Source organism: Colletes latitarsis, chromosome 4, assembly GCF_051014445.1.
Source record: "Colletes latitarsis isolate SP2378_abdomen chromosome 4, iyColLati1, whole genome shotgun sequence".
NCBI lineage: Eukaryota > Metazoa > Arthropoda > Insecta > Hymenoptera > Colletidae > Colletes > Colletes latitarsis.
The window spans coordinates 35843252-35859769 of NC_135137.1; the positions used below are offsets into that span (position 1 = coordinate 35843252).

General features: G+C 40.8%; 2 protein-coding genes across 2 annotated transcripts; both read left to right on the forward strand.

The window, feature by feature from the left end:
- Positions 1–232: 232 nt before the first annotated feature.
- On the forward strand, positions 233–8622 carry LOC143341217 (uncharacterized). The gene is made up of 3 exons (XM_076763951.1): positions 233–419; positions 2447–2648; positions 8436–8622. Exons 1-3 carry the CDS (start codon positions 233–235, stop codon positions 8575–8577), a joined length of 531 nt encoding a protein of 176 aa, XP_076620066.1. The 3' UTR covers positions 8578–8622.
- A 1174-nt stretch (positions 8623–9796) lies between these two features.
- Positions 9797–11745, forward strand: LOC143341364 (uncharacterized). The gene is made up of 7 exons (XM_076764251.1): positions 9797–9803; positions 9944–10112; positions 10191–10332; positions 10750–11015; positions 11087–11310; positions 11392–11639; positions 11704–11745. The coding sequence occupies exons 1-7, from the start codon at positions 9797–9799 to the stop codon at positions 11743–11745; spliced, it is 1098 nt and encodes a 365-aa protein (XP_076620366.1).
- Positions 11746–16518: the final 4773 nt, after the last annotated feature.

Below are 16518 nucleotides of genomic sequence, written 5' to 3' on the forward strand. Positions count from 1 at the left end.
AGTAGAACACTTTTGCCTCTGGGAATTATCCAAATTGATCCCTGAAATCTGATTTTTTTATACCGACATAGACGAAACTCTGGGCCAAATGCTTACGAGCGAATTAAAAATTTTTATTTTCTATGCAGGAATAAAAATGGTTACGTCCGTGGTTCCACCCAGAATCTGTCGATCAGTTTGACAATAGTGCAAAGATAAATATAACGCGACTGATTCCCCAGGGCATTCCACGATGCGATTGTCGAGAGCGTTTTTCTTCCTGGGATGTTGGTTCCTGGCTATAGCGATTATAGCCGCATCCCCGAGACCGGAAGAGCCCGCGTTCGAGCTTCCGGTGCAACTAGTTGGCTTTCCAGTGATCATAGCCGCCGTGAGGATCACCAATTTCGTCAAGAAACTCGCGTACTCCCTAAATCCAGGTGAGATCTTCGAACCAATACTATATTAATTCGTTACTTTCAATTAAAAAGTGGACAAAATCTGTGAAACGTCTTCCTGAATAGAAAATAAACACTGTCCAGTTTAGATTACTGAATAATAGCGCGTGCATCGAGTACACAGTATTTTGTTTTTCTATTTTATTCGATTTTCAAATTATTCTGAGACTGAGTTTCTTGGAGGAAATTCGCTGGAGCAAGTTCAATGTTTCCTTTCGCTCAGATCCTTCAGGCTGCATCGAACGTGACGCTTCATCGATCGCAGAAACGAAAAGAATGTAAACTTCGCCGCGTAGGTAACCCGGCTTCCTCGTGGTTTCGCGCGTGAATCGAATCGGTGAACAGCGAAAGCGAAAGTGTTCCACTTGTTGCGACTTCTGTGTCGGAACCACGGAATCCCGTGTAATGCCGGTGTAATTTGCAGCTGTTTCCTGAATACGAATGGATTATTCGACGATCGAAACGCCCGGCAGAAATGGCACACGTGCGCGTTGTTGAACGCTGGTTGATTCGAATGCACAGAACCTTTATCTAATATTTGCCACTTCCGCATTTATAATAATTATTTACAGCTACCTGTGCACGATTCTTACCATAAAAACAAAATATAATGCGGAATACTTATTGCAAGGCGTTTGAAATTTTATTCGAGCAATGATGAATTGATAACACACGGATAAAATTCTCTCTGGGACGTCAATTTTCGTTAAAATAAAGGTTGAAGACGTCGACGCCATTTACTCTCGTTTAGCGGTTTTGAATGATCGAAACGGGGACTGTCGCTCGGATTGATGACGGAAACTGATTGGATCCCGCAAGCGTTTCTATTAAAACGTGCATAATGCATTAACGCGACCGATTCCTGTCATCCGATGATTCGACTGTGAAGTCAGTTAATAGACTGAACGTCGAAAAAAATTTTGACGAATAATCGAGTGCCAATCTGGCAACGAATCAATTTACATACAGGGTGTTCGACTACCTCTGGAAAAAATTTCAATGGGAGATTCTAGAGGCCAAAATAAGGCGAAAATCAAGAACATCAATTTCTTGATCGAGGCTTCGTTAAAAAGTTATTAAAAAATTAAATTAAAAAATTTCAAATCAATCTGGAAAAATTATATTTGGTTGCAGGGGCCAATTATAAGCATTCTTGGTGAATAGACATACCCCTGAAATCCTACCCATTTTCGAGAAAAAAATTCAAGTAGATATTGAAATTTTTAGACGAAATTAAAAAATTTCAAATCATACTAAAAAAATTATATTTAGTTACAGGGGTCAATTACAATCATTTTTGGTCATTATACATACCCCTGAAATCCCACTCAGTTTCGAGAAAAAAATTCTTTACCGAAAATACAACGTCTGACCATGAATGACAATTCCCCTGAAATTCGACAAAATTGAAAAGTTTCAAATCGTTCTAAAAAAATTATTTATAGCTAGAGGGGTCGATTACAATCATTTTTGGTAAATAGACACACCCTCGAAATCCTACGCGCTTGCGAGAAAAAAATTCGACTAGGTGGACAAATTTTTCAACAAAATTAAAAAATTTCGAATCGTTCTGGAAAAATTATTTTTAGTTGCAAGGATCAATTACAGTCACTTTTGTTGAATACACATATCCTCGAAATCCTACGTAGTTTCGAGAAAAAAATTCTTCACCGAAAATATACTTTGTGACCAGAAATGTGAAAGGGGTTAAGTATTGTTCGAAAACCAGTCACAAAAGTAACAAATAAATAGTCGTAATTAAATTGCGTATCCATTAGTCTGAACTTTCGTTTCTTTCGATTGAAACAACTCGCTTCCTAATAGAGTGGAACAAAGCTATCGATCGGGATCGTTGCCTATCCTGCTCGCTAATTTGCCACGCGCTCGAATCGACGTTTGCAGTTAGAAAGCACGTCGAGCACACTTGGCGGAGCAAACAACGCTCGAGAAACTAATTTCGACGGAGTCGTTTTGCAATTTGTCACCCATTCGTGTCCCCCCGTTTCCAGCGACGTACGCCAGCCGCGCGAGACGGGACCTGCCTCTGGTGCACGACGAGGAAATCCTAGACGTCGGTCAGGTGGAGAAGAAATTGGTAACGGAGCTGGGCAGTAACGTGTGCATCTACGAGAGAATTTGCGCCAAGTATGCAACCCAGACGCTGCTGAAACGGAGCAGGGAACGCGACCTCGACTGGAACGTCGTTTTCAGGTACACCACTAACGACGCCCCCTCACTATCCAACGTACCAATGATTAATATCTAACGCCGTAAATTGCACAAAGCTAACAGCTTATTTCCTGCCCTTATCCATAGAACTCGCCATTAACTTCGACCACGTTGCTCCTGGAAATCTAGATTCATCGCGAAATTCACGTTCTCCTTGACTCACGTAAATTGAAAGCTTAGAATTCGTGTAATAACAAAACAAACGTCTACAGGAGCTTGAGGCTTTCTTATTTCTCTATTTCAATGATTCCTATTTAGAATTTCTTGTCATGGGGATTTTAAATCCTCGAAATCTCGAATTTTTTGTCGGTCCCCCAACACTTTAAACTCTTCTAGATTTACCACGAAAGAGAAACAACTTAAATACAATAATAATTTTTTTAAATTTTGTGTGCACAGACTCAACTCTGATAGGTCTATAATATAATTGGAAATAGTTTTTCTCGATTACGCGGAAAGATCCCGCCAGGCCAACGACTCGGCGTTCCTTGAAACTCTATTCCGAGTTTATGCGTCGACGACACAGTTTCTCCTTTACGTAACTCGCGAAGCGTCGCGGCGTCGGTGCTCGATCGCGTTTGCATCGATTCCCCGCGATCCGAGACGTCATGCACCGGTCGTTACCAATACCAATCTCGTCCATTTGCATGGCAATTGTTTCACAAAGTGGTCCGGCGAACGGTCCGCACGCGAGGATCGTCGACGTTACGACGATCGAAATAACGGTGGCAGTCGTTCCGATCTCTGGCTAGAAAATTATCGAAACATTCTAGGATACGGATACTCGAATGTTATTCGCTGAAGCACTCCACGGTCTCGAGACTCTTCGAAAGTCTTGTAAAATCTCGAGTGTCTTCCTATTACGTTGCAGTTTAGATCGACGAAATATTGGAGGATGCAATGGGTTGCAAAATCGGGTGTTTCTGCGTTCTCAAAAGACTGGTTCAACGTTCAAGTAATATTCCGGATCCGACGTTTCTTCGAAATGAATTTTATCCATTCGCGAACGTGCAAAGCGTGTGCAAAATTTACGTAGAGTAGAAAATTAATATTACTTGAAGCTTCAAGCAATCTAATATAAAGTTACTATTACAAATTGTATTGCATCTAATATAAAGTCACCATTACGAAGCTTCACACTTTTAATATTAAGTCACCATTACGAAGCTTCACATTTCTAATATAAAGTCACCACTAAGAAGCTTCACATTTCTAATATAAAGTCACCACTAAGAAGCTTCACACTTGTAATATAAAGTCACCACTACGAAGCTTCACACTTCTGATATAAAGTCACCACTATGAAGCTTCACATTTTTAACATAAAGTCACCATTACGAAGCTTCACACTTCTAACATAAAGTCACCACTACGAAGCTTCACATTTCTAATATAAAGCCACCACTAAGAAGCTTCACATTTCTAATATAAAGCCACCAATATGAAGCTTCACACTTTTAATATAAAGTCACCATTATGAAGCTTCACATTTCTAATATAAAGTCACCACTATGAAGCTTCACATTTTTAACATAAAGTCACCATTACGAAGCTTCACACTTCTAACATAAAGTCACCACTACGAAGCTTCACATTTCTAATATAAAGCCACCACTATGAAGCTTCACACTTCTAATATAAAGTCACCATTATGAAGCTTCACATTTCTAATATAAAGCCACCACTATGAAGCTTCACATTTCTAATATAAAGCCACCACTATGAAGCTTCACACATTTAATATAAAGACACCATTATGAAGCTTCATACTTCTAATATAAAGTCAATACTACGAAGTTTCACACTTCTAACATAAAGTCACCACTACGAAGCTTCACATTTCTAATATAAAGCCACCACTATGAAGCTTCACATTTCTAATATAAAGCCACCACTATGAAGCTTCACACATTTAATATAAAGACACCATTATGAAGCTTCATACTTCTAATATAAAGTCAACACTACGAAGTTTCACACTTCTAACATAAAGTCACCACTACGAAGCTTCACACTTCTGATATAAAGTCACCACTATGAAGCTTCACATTTTTAACATAAAGTCACCATTACGAAGCTTCACACTTCTAACATAAAGTCACTACTACGAAGCTTCACATTTCTAATATAAAGCCACCACTAAGAAGCTTCACATTTCTAATATAAAGCCACCACTATGAAGCTTCACACTTTTAATATAAAGTCACCATTATGAAGCTTCACATTTCTAATATAAAGCCACCACTATGAAGCTTCACATTTCTAAGATAAAGTCACCACTACGAGGCTTCACACTTCTAATATAAAGCCACCACTATGAAGCTTCACACTTCTAACATAAAGTCACCACTATGAAGCTTCACACTTCTAATATAAAGTCACCATTATGAAGCTTCACATTTCTAATATAAAGCCACCACTATGAAGCTTCACATTTCTAATATAAAGCCACCACTATGAAGCTTCACACATTTAATATAAAGACACCATTATGAAGCTTCATACTTCTAATATAAAGTCAATACTACGAAGTTTCACACTTCTAACATAAAGTCACCACTACGAAGCTTCACATTTCTAATATAAAGCCACCACTATGAAGCTTCACATTTCTAATATAAAGCCACCACTATGAAGCTTCACACATTTAATATAAAGACACCATTATGAAGCTTCATACTTCTAATATAAAGTCAACACTACGAAGTTTCACACTTCTAACATAAAGTCACCACTACGAAGCTTCACACTTCTGATATAAAGTCACCACTATGAAGCTTCACATTTTTAACATAAAGTCACCATTACGAAGCTTCACACTTCTAACATAAAGTCACTACTACGAAGCTTCACATTTCTAATATAAAGCCACCACTAAGAAGCTTCACATTTCTAATATAAAGCCACCACTATGAAGCTTCACACTTTTAATATAAAGTCACCATTATGAAGCTTCACATTTCTAATATAAAGCCACCACTATGAAGCTTCACATTTCTAAGATAAAGTCACCACTACGAGGCTTCACACTTCTAATATAAAGCCACCACTATGAAGCTTCACACTTCTAACATAAAGTCACCATTTCAAAGCTTCATACTTCTAACATAAAGTCACCGTATTCTATAAAAAAGATGGAGACCTTTGCATACCTCTGACACGTATCTTCGTTTTCTATACAATTTAGTAGTTGCTAATCACTTTTTTCCCAGCGAATAGAGTTGATAAAAGAAGAGTCACGCGCGAATTGACGAATGCACTCGACACGGTTGCATTTAGCGACCCTAAAAGTGCATCCCGGGTGCAGCGACTCGCGCAACGGCGACCCTGAAGTTCACGGCCCAGGGCGTTCGCGAGTCGAAGACTGGTTTCCTACCTTCGTCTCGGTCGGTCGAGTTGCGAAACGCCGCCGATAGGAAGCTTAATAACGGGCCTCGTTAGTGCATCGTGGAAAACTACTGGCCCATTTGCGCGGCCAGCCGTGAACCAATGAAACGTGTCCCCTGTCATTTATTTCTCTCCTCCTTGCCCCTTTCTCTTCCGACGTTTCGATTCGCGCTGATTATATTAATCTCGCCGCGCGTCAAATGAATTTTTTCCCCTCGCCAAACTTTTCTCGCCGCTGTACTGCCTTGGGGGCATGTATCCACTGAAACAAACAATGAGAGAACGTTAGACGGAATCAGAGATTAGATGAAGTTTCAGTTACTTGTTTATCGCGAAATCACAAATGAGAGAATTGTCAGTAGAGATGTACTTTGAACTGTTGAATCTCTTTTTTTAATTCTAACTTCGTGATAAAACAGTTTATATTAAATAAGAATGATGATCATTGACATTTTTAGTTCGATTGGCTCTATACAAATTTTTATTAATAGAATTAATGAAATGGGAACTTTGTAGAAGGTTGTTTGAACCCCCAAATGTAATAATTCGTATCTTACTCTGAGTATTATTTATATTTTTGCACATTAGGTGCATTGTCTAGCTTTTTGAGAATTAAAGTATCCCATAAATACATCAAAATTCGCAGTGTACTAATAATATAAAAAATTCGAGTATATTTGCGAGTGTTTTATTTGGGTGCCAAGCGTCGTAAAGATCGAAAACGAAAAGAACGAAGAGCCTTGTTTCATAGACGCAGGAACCGACAGTTATGTGTTAACACGAGTGGCAAAGGTAAATTGAGAAATTTTTTACACTCTTCGTATAAACCTGTCGTGATTATTGCGCTGTAAATCGATGGCAAAACGAGTTTGGAGGCTGCAGGAAAGGTCGACAGGCCCCGGAGAGCCTTAAAAATTGAGTCAACTTCCTGGCTTGGCATCTGAACTTTTCGCGTATTTCATACACTCTTCTTTTTCAAATTTTTAAATTCCGTTCAAGAGTAATGCACGGCCATTTCCAGTAGATTCATATAATTCCATCCACTTTATAAAAATTGATATTCCATCGCAGGATGATTAAATCCTCGAAAGCCTTACGATGGAATACCATAAATACCAAAGTTTGATCATCGCCTCGATTCGATAACAGCTCGAAATACACGACTCTCGAATATTTCGTAATATTCGTAAATCGAACCTCTGGAATCGCCAAAAATCCAACTTTCTCCGGGCCCCCGTATAAATTCCAAGGATTCCCCGATAATTCGTGAAGAATGATCGAGCCGATAAATCCTTAAAAGGAGCTGCGAGAGAAGGTGGTCCCCACCCCCTGGTTCTAATGGGTCGACAGCACTTTCTTCCGGCAAAGGACCTAATAGAAATCCGTGCTACCCGGGCTCGGTGTTGGCCTTCCTCGGAGCCACCTTCTCCCAGCTTGCACTAAATTCAGTCGCGAGTAACGCCGGGAGCAGATAGCCTTTAATGGCGGCCCCGACGACCGTCCTAATGCATCCTGATAACTCCGTTCCAACGTTTCGACCCACCCTGCGAGCTCCTTCGTCGCGCCTCTGCCGTTTTACGAGTGTCGCGGGCTATCTTACCCCCCCTAGATCCGAGGGGGCTTATCAGCGATTTCCTCGACGTCGGTGGATGGCCAGCGCGTGTCCTGGAGGACGAAACGCGATCGGTTCTGTTACCTGTCTAGACGCGGGAAACTCGTGGGAGGGCGAATCCGTGCACACGACGACGCCAGGAAACCGTTTACAGTGGCTAAACGGAGCATGGATGAGAAATCGCGCAAAGTCCTCCGCAGGAGTCAATTAAAGAATAGATAGGATGGCGTTGACAGTGGTGAATTTTATCTCCCGTGGTAAATTAGTAATTTATACCGGGGAGTTGGCAATCTCTTCTACGGAGGATCGAGCGCGTAAATTTTCTAGCGAATTTAATATCGACGCAAACGTGGAGGGTGATTCTAATCTAGGAATAATGGAATTGCACGGGTTTTCAAAATTTAAAACCTGTGGCTGTATCATTCTCTCTACAGGGTGGTCCAACTGCTTCAGATCATTACTCCGTTACTAATTTACGCAGGACCTTAGATTTTTTTCAAATTCAACAAGTGTGCAATTGAGAATTGCATCCTTTCTTTAAATGGGAATCTTACCCTTTCTGATAATATATTTTATTTTATTTTGGAATTGAGTAAATTTCTTTCGTTAATTTTGCTTCCGACGCTACGTTTGTCGCCATAGTGGTCGGAAGAAAAATAATTTTTCATAGGTCGAGCGAGCCTTTTAACCCTTCCGAGCATTAGTTAGGCTTTCGAGATGGCGGACGTAGCGTATCGTAAAGTTAACGTGGCCGATTGTTCGTTTTACAGCGAGTACAAATCATCGCCGAATCCGACGAAGGAGAATTATTTATTGAGCGTGTTCCTGGGCGACATTATAGGCAGCCCGAGACTCTGTCATCAGCTGGCGAAGAGAGGAAGAGGCTGCGTGGACGCGACGCTCGCGGATTAACTGTAAACCGCTATTTATGTTGTACAAAACCGTGGTCCCTGTACAGATTGTAAATATCCCGATGACGCGTTCCCTGTTCCTCCGACTCGGTCGTTAATCCGCGGGGGACGAATAAAGCTGCCGCATCCGTGTTTTCTCGCCTCGTTTTCGCGTAACGAGGATCCCCCGTTCTAACAAAAACAGCTGACTTCGGTTGCTCTTCCCGCGCCGCGGATGTTACAATTAATTATTACGTTTAAGGCTGTTAGCGTTCCGCGTTACCTGAGCGTCGTTGCACCCAGGCGACGAGCAATTATCGCTCGTCGCCATTAATTGCACGAATTTAGAACAATGGTATAGCCCGGTGCCACCGTTTAAATTATCTTTAGGGAACGTTTGCGTCTTTGTCGGTGAAATTAATGCGTGACAGACGAGGACAAGGAAATTGGAATATTAATCGAGGAAAAATAATCGTGTATGTAATTTGGTTCACATTTCGTCTCAATTTTTTGGTCTCCAGTCAGGAGGAATTAAAAAAGAGAAACAGTTGATCGTCAAGTTTGAATAGAAGCTCATTTCACGAGGGTCTAAATTTTGAAGAAAAAGTACCAATATTTTGTACCAGACTATACCGTTATTGTAGATCGTATCTGCGTTCTACGATCGTTATGAATATTACGTCAGAGTCGAATGAATGTAAACTGGAGTTTGTTAACCGTTCAATAAAGTTGTTTGACGAATAAATACTCGATGTGTTTTGTAACTCTCGCGAACGACTAGGCACGCATGTAGGTCCGCGAAGTGAGAGTTAGCTCGCGATGACGTTTCTTCCTACCTACGCCTCTTCGACCGAGTTTGTGTACGAAGAACAGTTCTGAAGAAAGTTCCAGTTGCCCGTGAAACTGTGACACGATCATCCGCGACTCGAGTTGCTCGTATGTCTCGATTAAACGCGCCAGGAAAACCTTCTGTTCCGGAAAGAATCGTTTCAATTCCTCTGGAAAGAAATTCTTCGAGTGTGCAAAAATTCAACTGGGTATTTTAAATCGTTGTAGCCACAAATTTAACCCATTAAGTACACAGTGTCCCATTTAGAGCACACTTGTTATTAGTATTCAAAGTCTAAATTGTGATTCTTAAAATACGACGTTGATAAAAGTAATATACAATTGATCAACTGTGGAATACACACAGAGTTAGAAATAAAACTAATTCTATTCGATTTTATAATTTATCACGTATGGGGAGTAAACATCGATTTTGGGAAACAATAATCTGGTATTTAATGGGTTAAAACACGCGGAGGATTCGAGAACAGCAATCAGTGAGAAGTGAGAAGTGAGAAGTGAGAAGTGAGAAGAGGGAAGATTGACGTTCAATTTCGAAGAAACAGAGAGTCACGCGATGATATTCAAATTCATCCTTATTTGCTTCCTCCTTTGCTTTGACGTTCGCGCCGGGGATGGGTTTGAAATGCCACCCCAAGAAATTGATGGCGCTCGTTACTGCGACTTCGATGGTCCTCGAAAGAACTACAACGCGTCCGATTTATTGCAGTGAGTAGAAAATCCTATTATTCTCGTCAGTGGAGCCAACCGCCGGGATAATCCGCTTCGGCGAAAAACATCGCGTAGGTGTATCGACGTGCTAGTCGCCGATTTCGTCGAACGAGAAAGCAGCGCGAAGAACACAAAAAGCCAGTGGAACGGGTCAACGGGCAGGCAGATCTCCTTCACGGACGTTTTCGCCAACTTCTTCAACGAAGATCAGTCGCTGGTATAAATCCCACCCACTACTGCTTTCTTAACCTTTAAGTGGATTAGTGGGTCTGCAAGTTTGAACTAATAATTATTTGAAAATTATTTTTCAAAGGCTTTAAAAATCAACATTAAGTAAAATAATTCAGTTGAGATTGAGAGTCCACTTAAGGGTTAAACTCTACATCTTGGTAACGATTTAATTATATTTACTACATCCATCGATCTACTATTTAGACAGAAAATTCTTTTTAAAAATCTGATGTTCTTTTGAGAAAATATTCTTCAATATCGTTTCTTTGGTTCACAAAAATTCGAATGGAATTGAATGCAATTACAATAAGGGATAATCTTCGAAAGAAACACTTTAAAATGCAACGGGGGAGATTAAATTGGGGCGAGATTCGCGAAGTTTGCGGAACTTTTCTACTCGTAGCTGCACCAGAGCGCATCCCTTCCGGCGGATACGACGTCCGGCTACTACCAATCGAATTATCCGACGATATCAGGTGGAACGTTCGATTCTTCGCCGGGATTTCAGCTGAATCTCTTCGATGCCCTTTCTTCGATATCCCGCCACGACGACTACAAGTGCGTGCCAAGGATACTCTGCGAAATGGCGAGTGGGAAACTTCCAGGAAGATCGTTGGCCCAACAAACGTCCAGTTTGTTCGAGTTTTTCGGAAAAAACGCTCTGACGGAGTACGTTCGACAAAATCATTCTTTCTACGGGAAGAACGAAGCATTGAGATTTGATTTATTCACGTTCTCAGGTGGCTGGCCACGGTGGACGTTGCCGGAGCCTCTCCGTTGCTCAACTTTGGCAGAGCTATGATACTCGGGTATAGCAACAGAGGAAACTCTCTGGCTTGTTATAGAGCCTTTCCAAAGTGTCCAAGAGACTCCAACGAACTTGTTCATTATCTCAATAATTACAACGGAGGATTCTTTCGACTTTTTAATAGGCTTCAATTTGGAAAACAACGGCGGTTCAAAGGTATTTGCAGATAATAATTCCTAATTTCCAACTTCCAGAAGGCAATTGTAAAATCTCGTTTAATTTTTGCTTTTGTTTCAGGCGATTATGCGAGAACTGGAACGGAGGGAAGAATAATTACTGGTGGCTCGGTACGAGCGGATCGTCCTAAAGAAGTTGGGAATAAAGTTCACTTCCCGAGTTACGAATTATTTAGAAGCGACAACGATATCGCTTTCCCGATTGAAAAAGTCCCGAATAACGATCCAGCGACCAACAGTATCGTGAACTTTGCACAAAAGTCGGAAACGAGTGCCTGGCAGGAGAACGATGCCTCGTTTTTCCCTCGGGTAATCGCCAAAAATAACAAAATTATCTGTTTAATCGTGTATTGTCAAACTTTCATTTTTCTAGGATGCGGATAACGAAAGGTTCTCCCGATTCCGATTCCCCTGAACTTTCAAAATGGAAGATTAATGGGTCAAAAATATGAATTCGAGGCCCAAGAATGAGCATTTTATTTCAAATAAATACCCAAGCAATAAATCAAGAAGAAATTCTCTCTCAAGTAATTTCGTAGATTTTAAGGCCAATAATAAATATTTTTATGCTAATATAAAACGGAAAGAATCACGAAAGTTTTGTACAAAATAAGCATCTATACTATTCGCGTAAGAGTTTGACTTAAAATTTGAAACGTATTACTTTACATTTACAGAAATTTTTATATTGCAAATAAATACACAAAAATGTTAAAGACCATATACTGTAATTGTTTAAGTGATAATAGCTAAAGGCTCGAGAATGTTTCTTTTACTAATGGCACCCAAGTGACAGGTGAAAATGTTACACTTACAGAAATTTTCATATTACAAAAGAAATCAACGAGTAATCAGTAGAAATATTGAAACCTAAATATTTTAATTTTTAAAATATTGCTAGGCTCGTTGAACCTCGAATAATAGCGAAAGGCTCGCGAGTATTTTTCTGACTAATGTCACCCAAGTGACATGCAAATATTACACTTACAGAAATTTTTATATTACAAAAGAAATCAACAAGTAATCAGTAGAAATATTAAAACCTATATATCGTAATTTTTAAAATATTGCTAGGCTCGTTGAACCTCGAATAATAGCGAAAGGCTCGCGAGTATTTTTCTGACTAATGTCACCCAAGTGACATGCAAATATTACACTTACAAAAATTTTTATATTACAAAAGAAATCAACAAGTAATCAGTAGAAATATTGAAACCTATATATCGTAATTTTTAAAATATTGCTAGGCTCATTGAACCTCGAATAATAGCGAAAGGCTCGCGAGTATTTTTTTGATGGTGCAAATATTACACCTACACAAACATTTATATCACAAATAAATCAATGTATAATCTAAAAAAATGTTAAAAACCATATACTGTAATTTTGTAAATATTCCTAGGCTCGTTAAATCCCAAACAATAGCTAAAGCGACAGGGGCTCGCGGGTATAATTTTTTCTAATGGCGCCCACCGTGACAGATGCTTAAATTTCTAGCATTCGAGGCTACCTGAGCCTACGTGGAGGTGTTTAAATATCGGTGACACGATTTCTGACGTCCACTTCCCACCGAGGCCACAAATTACCAGCGACGGCCAACCACGAATTTACAACGGATTACCAGGGTTTCCGAGTGTAGATACGAAAATTCGTCCACGCCCACGGGTCGCCATCGTTTGTCCCACCTGGCCGTCTCCCATCGGGGATTTTCTATCCACCTGTACGAGCCGTGTTCATAAACAGGAAGTCCCGTAGTCGCGCGGCGAACGCAATGTTACTGGCGCAGATGCCATTTGTGGAAACAGCATGGGGCGTCGTTCCAGCACCGACAACTTGCCCAATGAATCTGCCCTCGAGCATCAGCTTTATGTCTTTGTTACGCGCGCTGGTAAATTGTATCTTATCCCAGTTCGATTTTCTGCGCGGATAGTGCCGCGAAATAATAACGACGCGGACGGGGGGGTAAGCGGGGGGAGGCACCACGTTGATGGGATGTCCCTTTACGTCGTGCAATATGCACGCCAGCGAAGGATTATATCATCCTGTCGCATAATTTATACGTATAAACGGCGCTCGCGATCTTACGAGCAAACTCGCTGATCTCTTAAAAGTTAGTCCCGATATTTATGCGCAACGGGTATACGATTGCTCTTGGCATATTTATAACGGTCCGCTTGGAGATATATTCTCTGCAAAGTGGTCTGATATTGATATTTAGTCCAGTTACGTGGTAAATAGATCGTACGTGAAACGGATATGGCGAACTAACGGATTTCAAATTGGAACGCACTTTGAGAAATATTTACGAAGCATTCGATACAGGCGTGATTAATGAACAAATAAATAGATGGTTTTGGCAATTTTTTAACTGGAGAAACGAACTGTAATGTCATCTGTAATGATAAATTAATGAACTGGTGGTTCACTGATTTTTTAAAAGTAGCAATTGTCTTTCGTTTTAAATATCATTTTTAAATCGTATTTATTTCTGTTGATTCTGGGGTTCGCGAGAGGCCTATTAATTTCTTCCTCAGGTTCGAATTTAAAGTTTCAATGGGGTAAATATGAATATTGATTGAACGGTAGGAGCCGCAAGCTGCCGTACGCGTCACCCCTCGGTCGTTTCGATAAATCCACATAACCGAGAAGTCACAATTCCGAGCGTATCCCTTTATTGCACCCTTTCGATATCGGGTGTCGTTCACCTGGAGCAATTTCACGAGAGAAGTGCTAATTTTCACGGGAGCCACGGGGAACAGGTAACAATCACCGATAACAGGTTGTGTTTATCAACGTTTTTACGAACCGAAATATTAAATTATGCAACTAAGTGTAATGATACGTTACGGTCAACCCTTTGCCTCGCTAACCGATGGAGTAAACTACGATTCGCGCTGTCGCATTATAAAGAAATGACCTTCGTTATGTCGATGACTTATTAAACGACAGTTATAAGACCTACAAATTACAGTTTCGATCTAATTGCTAATCATTACTCCTTAACTAGGTAGCGAGCCAATTACCGTTGCGTACACAAAAATTCAGTAAATTATGCAGGCGAAAAAAACCTCGCTAACGGAAAAATCAGTCTGTTGACTCCCACGAGGTCCACAGAGCCGATTATGGGGCGTATGAAAATACAAATATTTTAACAACTGACGGTCCTCTAAGTCGCAACTATCACTCGACAAATGCATGGAAATCCTAATGGTAAACGAACACTCCCGCGAATCCAGTCTCTGTCGTTGTTTATAAAGTTTCTACTATTTAGTTGGTCGAATCGATACACTTCGAGCTTGAGATATCGGATAGTGTTTGGTTTCCTTCGTATACCGGACTGTTAGTGCCAGATACACGACCAGTAACTTGCTTCTTATAAACGAGCAATAGTGACCAGAGCGAGGAACGAGAGAGCAAAAAAGAACTGTGTATCGACATGCACCAACAACTCTGCAAGATACGATGCAACGCGGTATTGCAGCATGTGCTGCAATAAACTCTGAAACCGCAAGACATCCGAGGGATGCAACGACTCGAAGATTGCAACGTTGCATCGATGCACACGATCGACATTTCGAGCGAAGCTAAACATCTAAACACTCGTAAATACCAGGACCGCACCTCTGTACTTTCATACTCGAAATTAGGCTCTTATATCGACGTCGAGTATAAAACATCGATTATCTAAAAAACAGAATTTGTAACAGGAAAAAAAATATACTTCTAACCTTGTAACTTTTGTAATTGTAAATGTTACGTATCGTAATGCAGGCAAATATGTACATATTCGATGCACAATTTTTCTCCAATTTTTCCTGAGTAGAATGGAAATTTTATTATTGGTCCAAGTAACGGTTACGTTAATGTGTCGCCACCGAACTGTTCGTCAAACTTTTTTACGGTCGTCTACGTAAAATTTTCACAGGTGGAAAGGACTTTCTAGGCGTGGTTCCGAAGTGATTTATGGCTGTATCGCCTTTGCACCTCGCTGCGTTTACGAGAGTCACTATATTTCGTACACTCGCGAAACAACGGAATCGTAAAACGTAATATTTGCGAGTCAGGCCCCGACAACGTATTTTTATATCTCCATTAGTCTCCACGATTCATCCGGGGGAAGGACATTCGATTTTCGATAACAATTATAACGTTAATCTACTACTTGTACATCGATATAAATTCTCGAGCACTAAAATTGACATTAGAAATAATAAATATCGAATATTTCTATTATTTGCTCTACAATCTGAGAAACAGTAGACGAGTTAAGGGGTTAAAATCGTACCAAAATCCAATAGAAACCCGAATCTCAACGGACTCTCGATACAATTTCCCATCCGCGCGGAATTCCATCCCCCCATGGACTCTAAACGTCCGTGCCACGCGCACACCCCTACCACAAACGACGAACGAAGAAAAAAAAAAACGGAGAAAATCAAGAGGAGGAAACGCGTAATTATTTTATCCTTTCTGGCGTGTAATTCGAGGCGTGCTCGCAGTCCGAGAGCTCGATGGCGCGGTTATCGAGGGTGGCGTAGACGCTGCAGTCGCGATCGTCGTTGCCTGAAGGGCCGTGTGCCTTGGACAAGGCCGAATGGGGTGCAACTGACAGCGAAAGACAATTAGCCTTCTGATACATCCCGATGTCGCTCGACGCCGGAGCCGATACACCGGGGAAACCCGCGGCGCCCAGATTCGATACACGCCTCCTGGAGCACCGCGCGACACCCCCTGAATACTACGATTGTTCCTGGCAACCGACCGAGCCGCCCTTCGACTCCTCTCCCGTGTAATTGAACGTTGGTTTTTCGTATTGTCGCTCGATACGGGACAATTTGCTCCGCGTCCTGGAAAACGTAGCGTTTTAATTCGCCCGGGGGACGATCAAAGACGCGTGGAAGATGCTCTCATTGTTGCTCGTCCGCGTACTAATTGAACGTCACGCGTTAGAAATTCTACCCCCTATCTCGATGAGAAAAATTCGCTCGAGGAGAATTTTTTTAACATAGAATTGACTTCTACAGGTCAGAAATTCTATGACGAGAATATGTCGAAAACTGAGAAGGAAGAAATTTATTTTCTTGATGATTTAATCTCTCGTGAAGCTAGTCTCAAAATTTAGTGGATGCAATGTGTAGATTAGTTTGAAATTAAATAGAAAATATTCTTAGTTTAACTTCAGGGAAAT